Source organism: Pseudophryne corroboree, chromosome 5 (assembly GCF_028390025.1).
Source record: "Pseudophryne corroboree isolate aPseCor3 chromosome 5, aPseCor3.hap2, whole genome shotgun sequence".
Classification (NCBI taxonomy): domain Eukaryota; kingdom Metazoa; phylum Chordata; class Amphibia; order Anura; family Myobatrachidae; genus Pseudophryne; species Pseudophryne corroboree.
In genome coordinates, this window is record NC_086448.1 from 73,807,911 (window position 1) to 73,830,248 (window position 22,338).

The window sequence follows — 22,338 nt, forward strand, 5'->3', positions numbered from 1 at the left end:
GTTGCACTAATCAGCATTCACTTGTTTTCCCCTGCTCGTGCAGCAAAGCAGCTGCACGACATTTGTTCATTAGGCTCTGTGTTCCTATTGGAGGGTTCCCTGTTATATGCCTCCTCAGTGCCTCACACTAACGCCGGTGATAGCTTCCTGCATGCTGCTCATGTTTGGTGAACGTCTGTTCTTGGTCTGCCGTATCCGGTCCGTCCTGCTCCCTGAGTTCCTGTATCTTGGAGTTCGTTAGCCGGTCCCGGGAATCCTTCTGGTCCTCATTTACCTGTGGCTGTCGGTTGGGGTTCTCACCCGGTTTCGTGAGTGGCGGCCTTGCCGCGTGTTGCGGCCTAGGCCGCTTTAGTATTGTTTTTTGTACTGGAGCATTTGCGGAGGTTTCCGCTTCCATTGTCCTCCCCGGAACTCGGCGGTGCCGTGTAGGGGAGTGGAAAAGTGGTATCTTTTGGTTGTTCTTTTCCTTGGCGGTAAGCCGCGCATACTTTTAGTTTTAGGTTAGCCAGTAGCCCCTGGCCTTGTTGTTTCAGTTAGAGGGCCCCTTGTTATTACCCTGTCTCAGTTCACTCTTTGTCTCTCCTTAAGACCTGAGGGGGCATCGGAGTTGGGCAGACTTAATCCGCCCTTCAAACGCGGCTGCCATGGGCCCAAGAAACCATAGTCTCGCAAGAGTGAATTGACAGCACGGGTAAAACAACGGAGGTAGGGTGCCAGGGGCTATTCCCATTTCGTTTCCCTTTCCCAGCATTACGTCCTGCTGCTCTGGACTACTATATAAGATCTCCCTGGTCCTGAGCATCCGGGTCGTAACACCCTTGGCTGGAATACAAGGCTTCCCAGGCCTACTTAGCCACTCCCTTGGATAGTAACTAATACTCCCATTTCTCTGTCTCACATAGGCTGTAAAGTGGTACCCTTTACTTCGTTCACACCCTCTTCTTTCTCTCTCTCTTTCTTCCTTCCTACTTCTTCCTGCTCCTATCCATGTTGCCAACCAGCGTTTCTATTCTGTTTTCCTTTTAGTTTTTATGTTCCTTATGTTTGAGAACACCTATAACTTCCGCAATACACCGTAGCCCTTTCGCAGACATAGCTAGATTTCCCTGCGATATTTCTATGGAATATCCCCTGCCCCTCGAGTGTTAAACTCTGCCACCTGCCTACTTGCTATATTTTGCCTTTTACGGTTTCACTCTCCTCTGCAGGTTTGCCATCTCACCATCAGACATGTATTCATTCAGATCTGTGTATATTTGCCTTATTTGTATCAGTGTTTATGTATTTGTAACTGTATAGGTGTCTTTCTTTCTTTGTTTATGTCTTTTAAAATCTTTTACTAAAAATTGATTATACTAATAAAAAAATGTGTAAAATGGGGACACCTGCCTGCTATAATGTGTAAAATGGGGACTCTTGCCTTTCCGTAATGCGTAAAATGGGGACACCTGCCTGCCGTAATGCGTAAAATGGGGACACCTGCCTGCCCTAATGTGTAAAATGGGGACACCTGCCTGGCGTAATGTATAAAATGGGGACTCTTGCCTGCCGTGATGTATAAAATGGGGACACTTGCCTACCGTAATGTATAAAATGGAGACTCTTGCCTGCCGTAATGTATAAAATGGGGACACTTGCCTACCGTAATGTGTAAAGTGGGGACTCTTGCCTGCCATAATGTATAAAATGGGGACTCTTGCCTGCCGAAATGTGTAAAATGGGGACACTTGCCTACCGTAATGTGTAAAGTGGGGACTCTTGCCTGCCGTAATGTGTAAAGTGGGGACTCTTGCCTGCCGTAATGTGTAAAATGGGGACTCTTGCCTGCCGTAATGTGTAAAGTGGGGACTCTTGCCTGCCGTAAAGTGTAAAATGACAGTCGGAGTACCAACAGAGGTGAATCGAGTTCCCTCTGTGCGCTATGAGCGGTGTAAATGTGAACAAGATTGTGCTACTGCATGGAGTAATTTGAATTGGTACTATTGTGTGACCACGCCCCACCTGTTTTTTTGCGGCGTGAGACTTCATACTGCATTGTCTCTTTATTAAGTATGGTAGAGAGGGCGCCGAACACCCTTGCACCGGCCTTGATCAATAGGCCCCTAAAGGCCAGTACTCACTGGCCGACGCGGGAGAGATGTGTGCTGAGCGAACCGCTCAGCACACATCTCTCCCGCCGCTCAGCACAGCGCGATCTGTGCTGAGCGTGCGGGGGGAGACGGAGGCGCTGCTCATTTCACCCAGCGGGTGAACGGGGCTGCGCATCGCTATCGCTGTAGGAGCTACACAAGGAGCGATCAGACTTGAAATCTAAGCAATCTGGTCAGATTGCTTAGATTTTAAGCAGCGATCGCTCCGTGAGTACCCCCCTTTAGTGAGCATTAGTCCTGGCAGAAAACTATTGTCCTACAGAAAGTCAGGAGCAGTGTGCAGAGCAGATAAAGCATTGTAGGCTCAGAAGTACAAGGGAGTGTACACAAAGCTCTGTCCAATCTCTCAGATCAGGGATCCTCCCTCCCCCCAGTCCCAGCTCTCACTGTGTAATCTTTATGTAAGAATCCTATAGCAGATCACAGAGTCAGACTGACATGGGGAAACTGCTCAGTCTCACGCTCATCGGGCTCATCCTGGCCTTTCTAGGAGAAAGGATCATACAATTAACGTAAGTTTTACTTTCTCTACAGTTGATGAAGTTCTGATAACCAGAGAACTATACAGGACGTCTTTCTATAGTATTTATATGTTCCCTAAGCAAGAGTAATACAATATGTAGGTGTTTGTACTTTCTATAATCTCCAATAAATGGCTTATATCTCAGATAAAAATATATTAGGGCATATGTATCAAATCTGTTCCTGCGTTAAAAAGTATTTCAGAGGCTTTTTTCCTGCTTTTATTGTGTGTTTTCCCATCGTATGTATCGTATGATTTATCACATTGTTATTGCATTTTTATTGCATGCTTTAGGCGAATGCTAATGTGTTCATATGTCCACTACGAATGGCTGGTGGTCGGTATGTCTGCAGCCAGCATACCGGCGCCGGGATCCCGACCGCCGGAATGCCGGCAGCGGGGCAAGCACAAAAGAGCTCCTTGCGGGCTCGCTGCACTCACTACGCGCGCCACACTATTTATTCTCTCTCCAGGGGTGTTGTGGACACCCCAAGAGGAAAAAATAGTTGTCAGTATCCCGGCAGTCAGGAACCCGGCGCTGGTATGCTGAGAGCAGGGTTCCCGACCACCGGTATATCGAGTGCCACCCTGTATTCACCCCTCTATATATCACTGTATCAAAGGCAGGGGTGTAGCGAGGGTGGCTCAGGTGGAGGGCGAGCTGCGGGCGCAAGAAAAAGTATGGCACCCACCACCCCCCCTTCCCGTGGGCCACTGTACAGGAGGCAATCAGTTTACTGACATTGGAATTCTGACAACCAGAGAAATGCCGGCGATCGGAATCCCATACACGCCACCACCCGAGGGGGAATAATTTGGTCGCCACCGTGCCCGCATCGTGGCAAGCGCAGCGAGCCCGCAAGGGGACATGCTGCGCTTGCCGCTGGTATTCCGACTTTCGATCTGCTAACCAATGGGACCCTAACAGCTGGCATATCATACTGATACCCACTGTACTGGCAGCCACAGAGCAGGAGGAGGAGAAGCAGAGGGGGCGCACACTGACTCGGAGACTAGGCAGGGAGCAGGGTAGGCCAGAGACGACAGCACTGCACGCCCTCTTTATATGTCTCACTGTCTACTTGTAGCTGTGCATCAGGGCCCCTTCTGTCCTGCAGCACCACTCCCTGCCCCCGCTGCTGCAGCACCTCCCTCTTTTCTGGAAGCTGCAGCACATGTCTCTACTTCAGTGTTGCTGCAGCTGCAGCAGCTCTATCTGCCTTAGCTTCTGCAGCTCCTCTCTCTGCCCCAGCTGCTGCTGCTGCACAACCTCTATCTGCAGTAGCTGCTGCAGCACCTCTTTCTGGCCCGGCTGCTGCAGCACTTCTCTCTACATTGATGCTGCAGCACCTCTCTCTGCCCCCTCATGCTGCTGCGGCACAGCAGGGTTAATTTTTGTTGGGAGCCAATTACCCTACCAGTATATTTTTGTATTGTGGGAGGAAATCGGAATACCAAGAGGAAACCCACACAAGCATGGGGAGAATATACAAAATCCAAACAGTTAGGGCCATGATGGGACTCAAACCCATGACCTCAGTGCTGTGAGGCAGTAATGCTAACCATTACACCCTCCAAGCTGCCATACCCGTATATTGGGGGTCATTCCGAGTTGTTCGCTCGTTGCCGATTTTCGCTATGCTGCGATTTGTTGCTAACTGCGTAGCTTTGCTGGTGTTCGTGCGGCGCTTTTCAGTCGCACTGCTGATCGGTGAGTGATTGACAGGAAAGGGGCGTTTTTGGGTGGTAACAGCGTTTTCCGGAGTGTGCTAAAAAACGCAGGCGTGTCAGGGAAAAACACGGGAGTGTCTGGAAAAATGGGGGAGTGGCTGGCTGAACGCAGGGCGTGTTTGTGACGTCAAACCAGGAACTAAACGGACTGAGCTGATCGCAATCTAGGAGTAGGTCTGGAGCTACTCAGAAACTGCAAGAAAATATTTAGTAGCAAATCTGCTAATCTTTCGTTCGCACTTCTGCTAAGATAAGATACACTCCCAGAGGGCGGCGGCCTAGCGTGTGCAATGCTGCTAAAAGCAGCCAGCTAGCGAGCGAACAAACTCGGAATGAGGGCCATTGTCGTTTCAATCCTTCGCACTGACCCTATTTTAAACATGGGGGGCAGCCAAAGGAAACTTTCTCCCTGAGCTCCACAAGGTCTAGAACCGGCCCTGTCACATTGTTATTGTTTCTTTTCAAATGTAACATGCCATTACATGTTGGCTAGGCCCATATTCGGTACAGGGGAGAGGGGCACCAAAACATACCCTTGCTACGGGCACCATGGCGCCTAGCTACACCTCTGATCAAAGGGGTTAAATCAAAGATGCCTCATCCAGAAAATAATGAAATTTGGGGGTAACAACGGAGGCCGAGGAATATAATTTACAGTCACGATAAACCTTTGTATTAAAAATATATATTAAAAAATGTGATGATAATGCAAAAACAAAACAAAAGCAATTATTTACTGCAAGCCAGCTCTACATAGGTACATTTGCCGAAAACAAATCAAATTCAAAGACGCGACAATAGGCATTAATATCCCAATATGTACAGGTCTGTGGGTGTGGATCATAGGATCGACCCTGGCTAGGTTGATAGTCACTAGGTCGACCAGCGAAGGTCCACAGTGACTAGGTCGATATTGACTGAAGATCGACGCATGAATAGGTTGACAGGCATGGAAGGTCAACCTGCTCATTATGTCGACGTGGGCAAGGTCGACACTCAAAAGGTTGACACAGGTTTTAAGGGATTTTGTTTTGTTTTTCACTTAAATTACCACCTGATACCACCAACAGTTGAAACGCATCCCCTCGCGGGGCACGCTTCGGGCATGATGGCTCGCTACGTCCGCAAGGTTTATAACCAACTCTATGCCCACTTGGATAGAGGAGGTATGAAAAGGTCCTGAAACCCCCCAAAACCCCTTAAAAACTGTGTCGACATTTTGAGTGTCGACCTTGCCCATGTCCCTTCTATACCTGTCAACCTAATTATGTGTCGACCTTCAGTGAGTGTCGACCTAGACACTGTCGACCTAGACATGGTCGACCTAAAGACCGGATACCCAGGTCTGTTTTGCAAAAATGATTAAAGCCGTCTGTAGTGAGAATTGCATCTAATACTGGGGGTAATTCCAAGTTGATCGCAGCAGGAAATTTTTTAGCAGTTGGGCAAAACCATGGGCCTAATTCCAAGTTGATCGCAGCAGGAAATTTTGTAGCAGTTGGGCAAAACCATGTGCACTGCAGGAGGGGCAGATATAACATGTGCAGAGAGAGATAGATTTGGGTGTGGTGAGTTCAATCTGCAATCTAATTTGCAATGTAAAAATAAAGCATCCAGTATTTACCCTGCACAGAAACAAAATAACCCACCCAAATCTGACTCTCTCTGCAAATGTTATATCTGGCCCCGCTGCAGTGCACATGGTTTTGCCCAACTGCTAAAAAATTTCCTGCTGCGATCAACTTGGAATTACCCCCCATGTGCACTGCAGAGAGGGCAGATATAACATGTGCAGAGAGAGTTAGATTTGGGTGGGTTATTTTGTTTCTGTGCAGGGTAAATACTGGCTGCTTTATTTTTACACTGCAATTTAGATTGCAGATTGAACACACCACACCCAAATCTAACTCTCTCTGCACATGTTATATCTGCCTCCCCTGCAGTGGTTTTTCCCAACTGCTACCAAAAATCCTGCTGCGATCAACTCAGAATTACCCCCTCTGTGCATAGAGTTAAACAAATTGGGAAGTTGTTCCTAACTGAGAAATTGGGACATTTACAGAGACTGTAATTTCACACCAGGGGCTGTCCCTGGAAGCTAGAGACGGCAATTATGCAACATGACTATCTCTAACATGCAGGTCTATTCACATTCTTGGTAAAGCTACAGTATTATTCTAGGTAAGGGTGGGGAGAGGGGCCAAAAGCTTCAGATAGACCTTTGTGAATATATGAAATGAAGGTTTGGAAGATTTCTTGGCGCAAATGGTGGAACACAAATGCTATAGCTGCTCCCTCCTGATCCTGGAAATACCCCAATAACCGAGCTAGACTATGAGTAATGGATGTGGAGCAAGAGAGTGCGCTTTTGTGATATAACGGAGAGTCAAGTGGAATATTGCTACTTAGTGGTGCAATAAAAGGAAATAAAATGAAATAAAATAACTTTCCTTTAAGCTATGGTCATCTTTGTGTGCCTCTTTGCCTCATTCACAGCATATGTCCAGTCAGTGGTTCATATGTTAACATAATTAATGGGAAAGCATAGTGTGAGTCCGTAAAAAATGATGATTTATTATTATAACAAGGTTAATTGAAAATATAGTAAACAAGTGTTTGCTACAATAAAGTGGTATACTGGCAAAGAGTCAACAACAGTAGCCAGATTAGAACAATACACAACTTCAATACAATCATGTAGCATCAGGGTGGGTGAAAATCAGGCCTCTCAAGGTGTAAATGCTGAAACCGCATCCGAAACCGGTTTAGAAGCAATTTAGAAAGCCTGGAATTATAAACTTCCACTACAGGTGCAGAATCTGCAGGCCTTGTTTTCTTCTCCCTTGGAGGGAGCTGATTCCACAATAATGGGTTATTGTGGTGAGACACAAGCCCTCTCACCGCAATGTTTACTATGCTGTGGAAGTAAACGGTCTGCATTTCTTTCATACAACTGTGTCAGCGTCTTATCTGGTGGAAGGTCGCTTGTTACAAATTGGCACCCAAACAAGGACCCTCTTCTGGATGCACCAAGCGCAGCGGGAACCCAGCGGCTGCAGGAGCCGCTGGAGCCGTGACAGTCTCCACAGACTCTGCAAACTTCCTCTGGTCAGGTTAGTAACCAGCCAGCAAGGGGTGTCAATTCGTTTACAAAAAAAAAAGTTGTGGTTTTATTTTGTGTTGAATTGTGGTTTAGTGGTGTATGTTAGGGGACGTGAGATTCATATATCGTGCATCCATCCCGTCCACCATGGAGGAGTTGTTACGGGCCCTAACTAATGTGGCTGCAGAGCAACAATCCCAGATGCAGCTTCTCCAAATACAGGTACAGGCTCAGCAGGAAACCCTGCGCCTGATTCGTGATGCAGTGGGTGAGCCTAGGCCGTTGCAAAAGATGTGTCCCTCAGATGATGTGGAAGCCTACTTGGGGACCTTTGAGCGCGCGGCCGCACGCCTGGGATGGCCAGAGGATAGCTGGGCGAATAAGCTGATTTGACGGGGGATCCCCAGAAAATGTACCACGACCTCCTGGCGGACAAGACATCCACCTATTTGCAGCTTAAAGCTGGCATATTGGGTCGCATCGGTGTAACCAAGGCCCAGCGGTTCCAGGACTGGCGTTGGACCTCGACAGATGATTCTCAAATCCAGCTGGCTGAACTTCTAAAAATGGCGAGGTCTTGGCTTCAGCCGAAAAGGAATACGGCTGCCCAAGTGGTGGAGACTGTAGCCATAGACCACTGTGTCTTAGACAGAGGCATACAGAGGTGGATTCTCCAGGCTGACCCTCAAAATATGGAGGACCTAGCCACTGCAATGGTGTGATATGCTGCACTGGGGAAAATGGCTAAGCCCTCAGACCGAGAGACTCGACCAGTCCCAAGACCCCGGACCCGTCAACCTCCAGAAATGGGGGCCCAGACCAATCCGGTCATCTGCTATGAGTGCGGGGAACAGGGCGATATCCGAAAGGACTGTACCAAACAACCTGAGCCTATGGAGTGCGGAGCAGGGAAATCAGGGCAACCAGTCTACAGCTGCGTCAGAAGCAAGGGTTCGTCTGTGCCCTCCCGGGTCCAGGTGACCCTCTAGATTGCAGCACGGCCAATCCAGGCGCTTGTCGATACCGGGAGTGAGTTGTCAATTATCTCCGCGGGGTCGGTCCCTGAAGGCGCTGATCAGGTCTTACCTGCGGTTGAGGTGCTCTGCATCCATGGTGCCACTCGCAAGTACTCCAGAGTGCAGTTTCCAGTGCAACATCGGGGGCGGACAATCCAGCTTGTGGCAGCCGTCGCCCCGCTCTCACCCTATCCTTTGATCCTGGGGCGAGGTTTCCCTGGCCTATCGGAACTGCTGGCATTTCAACTCGAGGAGCAGCCTTCCTCTCCCAGCTTCGTGGCTCGAAGATCAATAAGTCTTCAGTAAACCGAGTGTGTGTGTGTGTTTGTGTGTGGAGTCGGTACGTCTATGCCAGAAAAGCTGACTGATCCGGAGGAGGCGAGTGACGAAAGGACATTGACAACTGTCATGTCGTTTCAGGATTTCGGACGAGACCAGCGGGAAGACCCAAACCTCGCGAATGCTTTCCAGAACATTTGTACTTATAATGGGAAAATGTATTCACCCTTACCCAGGGGCGCAGGCCTTATTTCATAGTAGAGAAGGATTTACTATATCAGGTTGTCGAGGAACGGAGTAAGAAAGTACCACAGGTCCATCAGCCTCTGTTCCTGGAAGCTGCCCATTCACAGTTGTGGGGAGGACATTTGGGGGAGGAGAAAACTCTGCAGATGATACAGAAGCGTTTTTTTCCGGCCGGCAATCCGAGCGTTGTTAGCAAAGTACTGTCAGGAGTTTCCCATCTGTCAGCGTACCGCACCAAAGCCCCAGTACAGAGCTCCTCTCATCCCTCTTCCAATAATTTCCGTTCCTTTTGAAAGGATTGGGATGGATATTGTGGGTCCAGTAGAAAAATCAGCAAGGGGACATCAGTATATCTTAGTCCTCCTTGATTATGCCACACGATACCCTTAAGCCATCCCTCTAAGAAATATGAAGACATTGGCAAAGAACTATTGTTGATCTTCTCCCACCTGGGCATACCCAAGGAGGTCCTCACTGACCAGGAGACCCCCTTTATGTCCCGGCTGATGAGCGACTTATATCAGCTGCTGGGGGTTAAGAAGATTTGCTCCTCAGTGTATCATCCCCAGACTGATGGCTTGGTGGAGCGTTTTAACCGCACACTCAAGCAGATGCTCAGGAGGGCAGTCGCCCAGGACAAAAGGGATTGGGATCAGCTCCTACCTTTTCTGATGCTCGCCATCCGAGAGGTTCCCCAGTCCTCTACGGGCTTCATCTGGCCAAAGTGGAAGCCGTATTAAAGACTCTGCACTTCCACGGCTTCACGGCCAACCCAGAGAAGTGTGCTATAGGTATGTTGGAGGCTAAGTACTTGGGGTACGTGGTGGGCCGGGGCCAAATCAAAGCTCAGGTCAATAAGGTGGAGGCGGTTGCTGCCTGGCCAAAGCCTGAGAGGAAAACCCAACTCAGGGCCTTTTTAGGCCTGGTGGGATATTACCGCAAGTTTATCCCAAACTTTGACACCAGAGCAGCCCCACTCACTGCTTGAAAAAGCAAAGTCCGGACAAGCTTGTGTGGACGTCTAAGTACATGAGGCCTGGAAAGACTTAAAAAGTGCCCTGTGTAAAGCACCAGTGTTGATAGCCCTGGACTTCGGTAAAAGGTTCATCCTGCAGACGGATGCTTCAGGAACAGGCCTCGGTGCAGTGTTGTCTCAAGAGGTAGGTGGGGAAGAGAAGCCAGTCCTCTATCTCAACAAGAAACTACTGCCTAGGGAACAGTGATATGCTATGGTAGAGCAGGAATGTCTGTCTATCAAGTGGGCAGTAGAGACTCTGAGGTACTATATCCTAAGAAAGGAGTTTACCTTAATCACCGATCATGCTCCACTCCAATGGATGTGCCTAAATAAGGAGACCAACGCCCGGGTAACACGGTGGTTCCTTGTCCTCCAGCCGTACCGCTTCAAGGTCCAGCACAGAGCAGGAGGATTACAGGACAACGCGGATGCCCTTTCAAGGTAGTTCCTCTCCTCAAAAGGTGCAAAGCTCTGTGGGGTGAAGCTAGAGGGGGGGGAGGAGGACTCGGAGAGAGACCGACCCGAAAAGGGGTATGCTTGCTGAGATTGGCGAGCAGGTATGTGCGCCGAAGAAGGACTCAGCTTCACCAGTAGGCTCGAAGCTTAGGAGGAGGATATGTGGCAGTCCAGTCCGGATGCCACCCCAGGTGTTTGCAGGACAGGGCACAACAGTTCGGGTTCCCCGGGGTAAGGCGGCCTGGGTTTAGGGCTGGACCAAGAGGAAGCCCAGGGAGGTGTTGGGACACAGCAGGTTGTCTCTTTAATCTTGTGTCAAAGATTATCTGGCAGTTTGAAATGATAAAACTCTGTACAGCAGCAGATACAGTAGCCAACATTTCAATTAATTTAATTCATCGTCATTAGGGTACCCTGATTTAATCCAATGCACCAGCATATAGAGACCTGGACATAAAAATAAACAGAGATGAGCCTGCAATATACTAAGGGATTTTATTAAATACAGTAAAACCATAAAATGTACTATGGCAGGCGTATTTATCAGAAAAATAAAAGATTGTGAATGATAGCTGGTCCTCACCTCAGCACCTCATATTGCTTGTCACCTGAAAGCAAAACACATCTCTTTTACATGTTTGAAAACAAAGTATGATCTGTGTGGGAACCCCTGCACCCACTATAGTTACACATCCGCCTGTCACGCTGCCGCAGGAATCAGCAGGAAAGAATAAGCCGCTGCCCTACACATATATGTGCAACCCAAAAATATAATTTTTACACATTGATGTTTTCTGATGGTAGCCTGTCATTAATGGCTAGTAATGATAGCACCATCGATGGTGACCATGGATGGCCACTCCTTCAGTGTACAACCTTACTTGGTCTACTGTATTTTAAAATTAATCACTGAGCTCTGTGGAAGAGGACTGGATGGTTTGCAGATTGAAGCACATCGGTTAGAGCTGCAGTGGTGTATCACTGAAAATAAATAGGGCATGCATGATCCAGCTCTCAGCTTCAGGTATCAGGAATAAGAGGGAGGTGTCATGAGGGACCACGTGCTCGCCTGAAAAAGGGACAAGAAAATGTAGGTGCACACTCTAAGCACTAAGAAAACCGGTAATCAGAACAGTTATAATAAACTCTACAATTTAACATGGAGTAAAATATATGTTCTTAGCACATTTTGGCCAAATATGTCGGCCCACCTACCACGTCACGGTGGCCTCATCAGGTGGGTCCCTAACATTCCTAATACTGACACATTATATAAATGTATCCAGGTCTTAGCATTTATAGTGCCCATTCTAATACGTAGACAGCAAATGTAAGATTACTAGTTTTCTTAGCGATTAGAGTGTGCACCTGCATTTTCTTTTTTATCTGAATGATACAAGACTTGTTAACAGATCAGTGTACAAGGTCAGCTATGCCGGGTGTAAAGGTTGCTGTAATATTAGAAAACACTGAGTAGAAAATATCTAATCAAATGCACCTGAAATATTTATTGCATCCACAGAACAAGCAATAGAATTTGTATTTTGTCATTTGTCATTCACAGTAAAGTCCTCACTGCAAGCTCACCTTCTCCCCACCATTGGGAAGTCCCTAGCATCAGTGGGGCTGTCATTTTAAAGTTAAAAATAAAAAATATTGCCAAAATAGGAGGAGGAACTTTAAGTCCCAACCCTGGCACCTAGAGTGATGGAGGCACCCTGGTTTAAAGGAGGGAAGTCCTCTTTTTCAAACTATATGACCCCCATAGAGATTATTTCCTGGTGATCAGTGTGCACACCAGGTAATACCCCCCTGCACTACAGGAAAGGTCTTCCCTAACCTGGCATTTATAAAATCAGGGGCACTCATTTTGTAAAGTACTGATGTACAGATGGGTTCATGTTTATCTTGGCCTTTAATAGGATTAATTGAGACTGGGCAGTTGAACTTAATCCCCTGCTGTAATAATTTAGGGGCAGATTTATTAACCTGGAGAAGGCATAAGGAAGTGATAAACCAGTGATAAAGGCAAGGTGATAAACATACCAGCCAATCAGCTCCCATATGTAAATTAACAGTTAGGAGCTAATTGGCTGGTGCATTATCACCTTGCACTTAACACTGCTTTATCACTGGTTTATTACTTCCTTATGCCTTCTCCTGGTTAATACATCTACCCCTTAATCCCCTGCTGTATTGTTCTCTGTATTGTATTGCAGCTGAGAATAATAGATGAAGGGTTTATGTAAAAAACCATGGTGTGCCTAGGCGCAGCAAAGAAGCCAAGATAACCGTGGATCTATCTGCATGCACAGAGAATTTGTAAAGCACTTGGGGGTAACGGGGGAATGGCTACATAAAAACGCCATAGTCAGCCACTGTGAAGCTGGAGAGGCCCAAGCATCTTAAGTGAGACAGCATACTGTTGCTTAGAGGTTTAGTGGTGCGACCGATATGCCTCCAATGTTCCCGATGGTTTCACTTTTATATGTAAGCGACGATAGTGGGCCTCTCTATACACAAGTTGGCGTATGAGTCATTAGCATAATGTATCAAGTCCACTCGCAGCTGTGCATGCAACTGAGTGCACCTCTGAATCAAAAATAATTTTCCATCGATAGGGCACGGTATGCCCTTACCCCATCTCCTTAATACTGCCGTGCACACACATGGGGCACCCTGTCTTGAAAGAGGGGAGTCTCCTCTTTCAAACTATGTGCTCCTATAGTAGTTGCTAATTGATCATTTGTTCTCTGAAAAGTGTTGAAGTTCTATTGTTAGAGCAAGTATGGTTAATTGATTATTTATGTACTCTGTAATTGGGCGCTGCGGAACCCGTGTGGCGCCATATAAATAAAGGATAATAATAATAATAATAATAGGCTGCCCTTAACCTTCCCGTAATTAGGGCTCTGCCGGCCCTAGATTTGGGACAGTTGGGATGTATGCTTCATGTTATTTGAAATTAAAATGGCAAAATCTATTCCTTGCTAATATTACACCATACATACATTGTGTTATGTCTTTGACATTTTTTATTTGATTGACTAAAATACTCAGTAAAACAGTAAAATTACATTTGGACTCTGCACACGTATATGCGTAGCTGAACGATTATTTGTTATTGTTCATGGACAAAATAATCCGAACTAGCAACGACTGTTATTTCTTTGACTTGCTTCACTAGAATCACCACTGCTCGGCTCACTTTTGTCATAGATTAATGTTGAAAAAAAGGGGGGTGGGGATGGAGTCAAACAAAGCTGTGGGCAGTGTGCCTGTGTCTCTGATTATTCAGGGGCACACAGCCGCCATTTTAGTAAACTTTCAGACACACACAGGGCCGGTGCTAGGGTGTTCAGCGCCCCCCCCTGCAAACTATAAATTTGCGCCCTCCCATACTTTACAAAGGGACAGCGCACGTCGAAAAAGGAATGTGGTCTCACAAGGAAGGGGCATGGCCACACAATTGTACCCCCATTTAAAACGCCACCAGTAGTGGCGCTGCTTACACATAACACCGCAGTTGTAGCACAGCTTACACATAACACCACTGTAGTAGCGCCGCTTACACATAACGCCACTGTAGTAACGCCACTTACACATAACAACCCCGGTAGTAGCACTGCTTACACATAATGACCCCAGTAGTAGCGCAGCTTACATGTAATGCCCCAGTAGTAGCGCCACTTACACATAACAACCCCAGTAGTAGCGCCGCTTACACATAATAAACCCAGTAGTAGCGCAGCTTACATGTAATGCCCCAGTAGTAGCGCCGCTTAAACATAACGACCCCAGTAGTAGCGCTGCTTACACATAATTACCCCAGTAGTAGCGCCGCTTACACATAAGGACCCCAGTAGTAGCGCTGCTTACACATAAGGACCCCAGTAGTAGCGCTGCTTACACATAACGACCCCAGTAGTAGCACCGCTTACACACATAATGACCCCAGTAGTAGCGCCGCTTACACATAAGGACCCCAGTAGTAGCGCTGCTTACACATAACGACCCCAGTAGTAGCACCGCTTACACACATAATGACCCCAGTAGTAGCGCCGCTTGCACATAAGGACCCCAGTAGTAGCGCCGCTTACACATAACGACCCCAGTAGTAGCACCGCTTACACATAATGACCCCAGTAGTAGCGCCGCTTACACATAAGGACCCCAGTAGTAGCGCCGCTTGCACATAATGACCCCAGTAGTAGCGCCGCTTAAACATATTGACCCCAGTAGTAGCACAGCTTACACATAATGACCCCAGTAGTAGCGCCGCTTACACATAACGACCCCAGTAGTAGTGCCGCTTACACATAACGACCCCAGTAGTAGCGCCGCTTAAACATAACGACCCCAGTAGTAGTGCCGCTTACACATAATGACCGCAGTAGCAATGCAGCTTACACGTAACACCCCAGTAGTAGCGCAGCTTACACGTAACACCCCAGTAGTAGCGCAGCTTACATGTAATGCCCCAGTAGAAGCGCAGCTTACAGGTAACGCCCCAGTAGTAGCGCAGCTTACACGTAACGCCCCAGTAGTAGCACAACTTATATGTAACGCCCCAGTAGTAGCGCAGCTTACACGTAACGCCCCAGTAGTAGCGCAACTTACACGTAACGCCCCAGTAGTAGCGCAGCTTACACATAACTTCCCAGTAGTAACGCCCCAGTAGTAGCGCAGCTTACATGTAACGCCCCAGTACTAGCGCAGCTTACATGTAACGCCCACAGAAGTGCAGTTTATTCACATCCCCCGCACACATACACATACATAAATACACTTACATACATATACACACACACATACATATACACACACACATATAAACACACACACACACAGACTTTCTCACTTAAGGTGGGTACACACTGATAGATATATCTGCAGATCAATTGATCTGCAGATATATCTATGGACGGATCGAGCAGTGTGCTGTGCATACACACTGCCCGATCCGTCGGGGACTGACGTCATGAACTGGACGGGCCAGTTCAGCTGTCAATCACCGCTGGCTGCCGCAGCATGTGTACGGGAATACACACACAGCGATGCGCCAATATATCGGTAGATATATTGGCCGTTGGCTGTGCTGCGGGGCCGACGCGATATGTCTGTGAACGATGGAGTTCACAGACATATCGCCCGTACACATTGGCCGACGGACCCGCGATATATCGGCCGTTCAATAGAACGGCCGTTATATCGGCCAGTGTGTACCCATCTTTACTCTCCCTGGCTGGCAGGATCTGGAGCAGCATGTCCTCCTCTGTGGCACTGCAGTCTGATGGTCCTGTGTAGCTCCACCCCTCCATCCATTTAGCCCCGCCCCTCCACCCATGTAACTCCGCCCCCTCCATCCGATCTGTCACAGAAGGGGAGGGGGAGAGGAGGCTTTCAGATGCCAGTGCCGCTACCTGTCATTTAGTGACAGGCACAGCGGCTTGCAGCAGGGGGCCCATGCTCAGCACAGGGATGCAGAGCAGGTACAGCACCTCTCCTGCCTGGCACCTACGTGCTCTGCATCCCTTTGCTGAGCAGGTAGCACCTGGCCTGGACACACAGTTCGGGCTACTGGGACCCTGTCAGTCCTGGAGGTCTCGCATTAGTACCACACTAGTGCACAAGGGAAAGACTTAAACTAACAATTGCATATTATCGGACCCACGATTACTGCAACAGAGGTGTTAGAGGCGATGCAGCAGCTTCCACCTCAGGCCCTTAGTGGGTAATTAAGTGACTGCATACCTCCCAACTGTACCGATTTTCGCGGGACTGTCCCGCTGCCCCACCCGCAGTGTCCCGCGGTGGGGGGCAGTCGGGAGGCTCCTGTACTCGCTGCTCTGCTAGGCAGGGCAGTGGTGAGACAGGAGGAGAGGGGGCATCCCAACAGCTCACGGAGCGCTAGGCATGCCCCCTCACTGACGAAAATGGGGCGTGGCTCGCGATCACGGATCCCACTGCGAAGCCTCGACCCCTTTTCATAGGCCATGTCCCCTTTTCGGGAGCACGAAGCCGCGTGTGTGTCCCTCTTTACTGCAGAAGAAAGTTGGGAGGTATGTGACTGTGAAATGCAAGTAATTAAATATATATGATAAATGACCTGGTACTTTATCCTTCAGATGTCAGATTAGGCATGAGTCTTTATAAAATAATATAAGGGGGGTACACATGGAGCGATTTTTGCTTAATGTCTAAGCTATCTGACTAGATTGCTTAGAAATTAAGCACGGATCTCTACGTGTGTATGCCCATAGCGATAGGGCCACACATCGCTATAGCTGACTTTAGATTGACCTGCATGCATGCACAATCTAGCCAGATTGCTCACTTCGCTCACTTCACCGCTGGGTGAAGTCAGTGTCCCCCTCTGCCCCCCCTCGCTCAGCACACATTGTGCTGAGTGCTGAGCGGGGGGGACAGATGTGTGCTGAGTGGGCTGCATATCCATATCTAACAAGCTGAGAAAGAACTGGATGTGGCTTGGGTTTGTACAGTCAGCTCTGACAGAAAAACTTTATATGACCCTACACAGGTCTGATTACCAAACAGTCATTTGCTGGCAGTGCATGAACAGGGGAGAAGGCAGAATTCATTCAGCCACAGAACAAAAGTTGTACTGGGGTTCGTTTTCTCATTACAATAACATCTATGTAAAACCACCATACAGTCATTGTTTTTTTCCTTAATATCAAAGTTGGTCATTCTGAGTTGCTCACTCGCTAGCTGCTTTTAGCAGCATTGCACACGCTAGGCCGCCACCCTCTGGGAGTGTATCTTAGCTTAGCAGAATAGCGAACTGCTACTAAATAATTCCGTGCAGTTTCTGAGTAGCTACAGACCTACTCCTAGATTGCGATCACCTCAGTCCGTTTAGTTCCTGGTTTGACGTCACAAACAAGCCCTGTGTTCGGCCAGCCACTCCCCCGTTTCCCCAGACACTCCTGCGTTTTTACCTGGCACGCCTGCTTTTTTTAGCATACTCCCTGAAAACGGCCAGTTTCCGCCCAGAAATACCCACTTCCTGTCAATCACACAACGATCACTCGAGCGATGAAAAAACGTCGCTCGAACTTGTGCAAATCTCCAAAGTTTTGTGTTAAATTACTGAATGCATGCCCGCTGCGTACCATGCGTATGCACATTTTACCCCTAATCGCTCCGTTGCGAAAAACGGCAACGAGCGAACAACTCGGAATGACCACCAAAGTGCCCACATTTACTATTGCCTTTTTGCAGCATTTAAAGTAATTTATGGTGCACTGATTTCTGGCCACGCTGAGTTTTGCAGCTGTACCTCATGATTAACAAAAATAAATTGAGCCCCTAGCCTAGTTAGAGGTTGCACAGTAGTGATGTCAGATACTGATATGTTTCCATACCACTACAGTCTTTCTAAAGCAGTAGTTATTAGCCCGTGGGAAAGCATCATTTGCCGATGTCCTAACAGAAATGTACAGTATAAGAAACACATCCTAAAATATATGTGAAAAAAATTTGGTGTGGAGGATTAGCGCTACCTTTACAGTCATGTTTTAGACCATGTATGTTGTACTTAATATCTACAGATCTTTATAAGTGCAAATATAAACAGACTTTATACTAGTGTCAATCAGTGTTACATTTGGAAAACCATCAAACTGCAGATAAGATGAAGACAAAGCTTTGTTATTGGCTCTAATAACCTTAGAAGGCATACAAGTTCAGCAAAAGAAAGATTAGCCTAATGACCTTAAAGTTAAAACTACCTCTGAAGGCACAAAGTTGTATAAACCAGGGCTGTAACTAAGGGTGTGCGACTGGTGCCACTGCACAGAGTGCAGGGCTCCGTGGGCAGCACTAAATTGGCAGTTGATGGCTCTGCCCCTACTACATGACATTGTTACATCATACATTAGGGGGCGTGAGTGGCACAGGGTGCTGTAACTCGAAGTTATGGCACTGGTGTTATCAGCCGCAGCATGGCTTGTGGAGGAGGCAGGTTCCGGCCGTTGCCAAGCTACTGGGACGCTGCACTTCCTCCATCACCCGGCGCTTCCGGGTCCCGTCCTGTTCTTAGCAACGCTATCGCAGTGGAGACTGGGAGCCGCCGAGCGCCTAGCAACTGGGACACTAGACACAGGCAGTGTTCCCGGTTGCAGGGCAACTAGTCTGGCAGTGACCTGTGGACGTGCAGCAACACAGCTGCACGTCCTTTCATTTATCTCATCTTTGGGGCTGATCGGAGCAGCTGCATAGAGTTTATTTGTTAAGAAGTCCACTGGGTTCTGATTGGTGCAGCACCATTTATATTCCCTTCCTGGCCTCTCCCAAATCGCTGGGGATAGTTCCTGCTTTTGAGAGAACCTGTCAGCTCGTGTGAGAACCTGTCAGCCTGTTTAACACCCGTGATTCTGAGACCTTGCCTGATTGATCCCTGATCTGATCCAGCTTGCCGTATACTCAGGTTTTGGTGGGAAGTTTCCACACAGGCACTGTCTTGCCAACATTTCTTTATTATAATATCCTGTGCATTGTTGCATTACAAATCATTAGTATTTACCATCTTGTTGTTCATAACACCCTGTGCATTGTTGCATGTACATTGTTATTGTCTTAATATTATATTCCAACCTGTGCATTAGGTTATCTCTCTCTGTCCGCAAATAGTGCAACGGCATCTAGCCAGGGTTCTGTGTACGTCTCACCATACTGCAACCTACTCTTGCCCAACCTCCAATAGCCGCCTTGTCTTTACATAAAACCTGGGGGCATCTGAGTACGACCTAATCTGTCCTGGATAGGCAGCTGCTATAGGCGAAGTCTTTGGCTGCAGGAGGCTAAAAGACTGCTGGGCAAGGGTAGTTGTGTGAGTGTCACCAAGAACCATAGAATAGCCCATAGCACACTGTAGTCCACGTAACAGTATCACCAGCCTAAAAAGCGTAGCTTCGTGGGTCGTTCGTCTCCAGATGGATCCACCTCAAAATCCGGCTTAGATTCTGGCAGGCCAGATCCAGGGTTTGACCCAGCAGCTACGGGATCTTACCCTTTGTGTGGACACTCAGGAGGAAAATCGTAGAACCCAGACTGTCTCATCACCTGCGCCAAGGGAACCTAAATTAAACCTCCCAGATAGGTTCTCTGGGGACCGTAAACAGTTTGTGAACTTCTGGGAGAGTTGTAAACTGTATTTCAAGCTCAGGCCTTACTCTTCAGGTTCTAAGACCAAGCTAGTGGGAATCGTAATTTCCCTGTTGCAAGGTGACCCACAATCTTGGGCCTTTGGCCTTTCAGCAGATCACCCCAGTCTGCATTCCGTGGATTCCTTCTTTAAAGCCTTAGGGGTCCTCTATGATGACACAGATCGGGAGGCATCCGCAGAGGCCCATCTTCGTTCCCTTAAGCAAAGGAGAAATTCTGCCGAGGTATATTGTACCGAATTTCGCTGATGGGCCAATGACTGTGGGTGGAATGACAGAGCAAATTAAGGATTTTCTCGTTCAATATCCTTCTCCAGCCACTCTGGATGCACTTATGGAGTTAGCCATCAAAACAGATAGGCGGATCCGAGAGCGGTGAATGGAGAAAGAGGTTCCCATACTTACATCTCATTGGATGGTGCCAGAGGTTACAGGGAATACTGAGGAACCCATGCAGATTGGAGCTGTCCGCTTGACGCCTCAAGAGAAGGCGAGATGTCGCAGTCTAGGACTGTGTCTCTATTGCGGGATCAAGGGGCATCTGGCGAACACTTGTCCGCAGAAGGCGGGAAACTCGCAGACCCGAGAAATTCAGGCAGTATTTTTTCGGGTCTCTGTTCCATCTCCCCAAATAATTCTTTATTATTACCTATTAGGTTAATTACCCCTTCTGGGCCAAGTCAGATAACTGCTTTTGTTGACTCCGGGGCTGCTGGAAATGTTATGGATTTGAAATTTGCTTGTGCCCGAGGAATTCCTATGGAGACTCTTTGCCCACCAATTTCCGTCTGTGGATTAGATGGCAATCCTCTTCAAAATGGTCGGGTGAGCACCCGGACTCCAGACCTCCAGTTTTGTGTTGGAATATGCCATTGTGAAGAGTTGCCTTTCTTCCTTGTACATTGCCCTTTACCTCAAGTAGTTCTGGGCCTGCCCTGGCTAAAAGCTCATAACCCAGTAGTCAACTGGAGTACAGGAGATCTTGTTTCCTGGGTCATGGAATGTGTAGCCAAATGCCTGACCATGCCAGTCCGCTCAGCACTTCCAATCCCTGAAGGATTGCCAACCCAGTACATGTCTTTCATGGATGTTTTTTTCAAACAACAAGCTGAATCTTTGCCTCCTCACCGTCCTAATGATTGTGCAATCAATCTTATACCTGAAGCTAGACTCCCTAAAGGCCGCCGTCTTTGCCTAAGATGAAAGCTATGGAGGAATACATCCGGGAGAGTTTAGAAAAAGGCTTTATCATGCCTTCTAAGTCACCAGTGGGAGCCGGATTTTTCTTTGTCGGGATAAAGGACAGCTCATTATGGCCATGCATCGATTACAGGGGACTGAATAAAATGCCGGTCAAAAATTCATATCCATTACCTCTGATCTCCGTCTTATTTGATTAGCTTAGAAATGCTACAGTTTTTTCTAAGATAGATTTGAGAGGAGCATACAATCTCATTTGGATCTGGCAGGGGGACGAGTGGAAAACCGCATTCAATACCCACTCAGGCCCCTACGAGTATTTGGTGATGCCTTTTGGACTTTCTAACACCCCTGCCGTCTTCCAGGATCTTATAACTGACATTCTTCGAGAATTCCTTGGAAGATTTGTGGTCATCTATCTTGATGATATTTTGATTTACTCCGCCTCACTCAATGAACATCGAGCTCACGTGAAAGCGGTCCTCACCAAGCTCAGGGAGAATCATCTCTATGCAAAATTGGAAAAATGTGAATTTGAGATGGAGAAGGTGGGCTTCCTAGGATACATCATCACCTCCAAGGGGTTTTCTATGGACCCTAAGAAACTTCAGGTAATTGTGGAATGGATTCGACCCTCTAATCTAAAAGCCACTCAACGTTTCCTCGGTTTTGCAAACTACTACAGAAGATTTTTTGATTAATTTTCTTCAATTGTAGCCCCAATTGTAAGTCTAACCAAAAAAGGTGCGGATCCTGCTCATTGGTCACCACAGGCGGTAAAGGCATTTGCGGACCTTAAAAAAGCATTTATCTTTGCTTCCCGATCCAGATCTGCCTTTCATAGTAGAAGTGGATACCTCCGAAGTAGGCGCTGGAGCCATTCTTTCACAAGAGGATCCAGTCAGTCATAAACTCCACCCCTGTGCCTTTTTCTCTCGGAAATTTTCCCCTGCTGAAGTCAACTATGATGTAGGAAATCGAGAGCTCTTAGCAGTCAAATGTGCTTTGGAGGAATGGAGGCACTGGCTGGATGGAGCAAGACATACAGTAACCGTATTTACAGACAACAAAATCTAGTCTATCTTGAATCTGCTAAAAGATTGAACTCTCGGCAAGCCATATGGGCGTTATTCTTTGCTAGGTTCAATTTCATAATTACCTATAGGCCCGGCTCCAAAAACATCAAAGCTGACGCTTTATCCTGGAATTCTCTGTCTAGCCATGAAGTTGTTACGCTTCTGGAGCCGATTCACACTCAAGGATGTATTCTTGCTGGTCTAACCATGAATCTTGCCTCCCAAGTCCAGTCAGCACAGATGCAGGCCTCATCTGAGACTCCTTCAGGACTCCTGTTTTGTTCCAGCGAAACTGAGAGCGGCCGTGTTATCTGAGTTCCATTTCAACAAGACCTCAGGACATCCAGGGGTT

General features: G+C 47.6%; 1 protein-coding gene across 1 annotated transcript in view; it reads left to right on the forward strand.

Moving 5' to 3' along the window:
* The first annotated feature begins 2,515 nt into the window (after positions 1 to 2,515).
* LOC134928789 (serum paraoxonase/arylesterase 2-like) overlaps positions 2,516 to 22,338 on the forward strand; it is a 106,444-nt gene continuing 86,621 nt past the window's right edge. Inside the window, exon 1 of the mRNA XM_063924783.1 lies at positions 2,516 to 2,662. Coding sequence (XP_063780853.1) covers positions 2,589 to 2,662 — 74 coding nt within the window. The 5' untranslated portion in view covers positions 2,516 to 2,588. The remainder of the gene's footprint in view (positions 2,663 to 22,338) is intronic.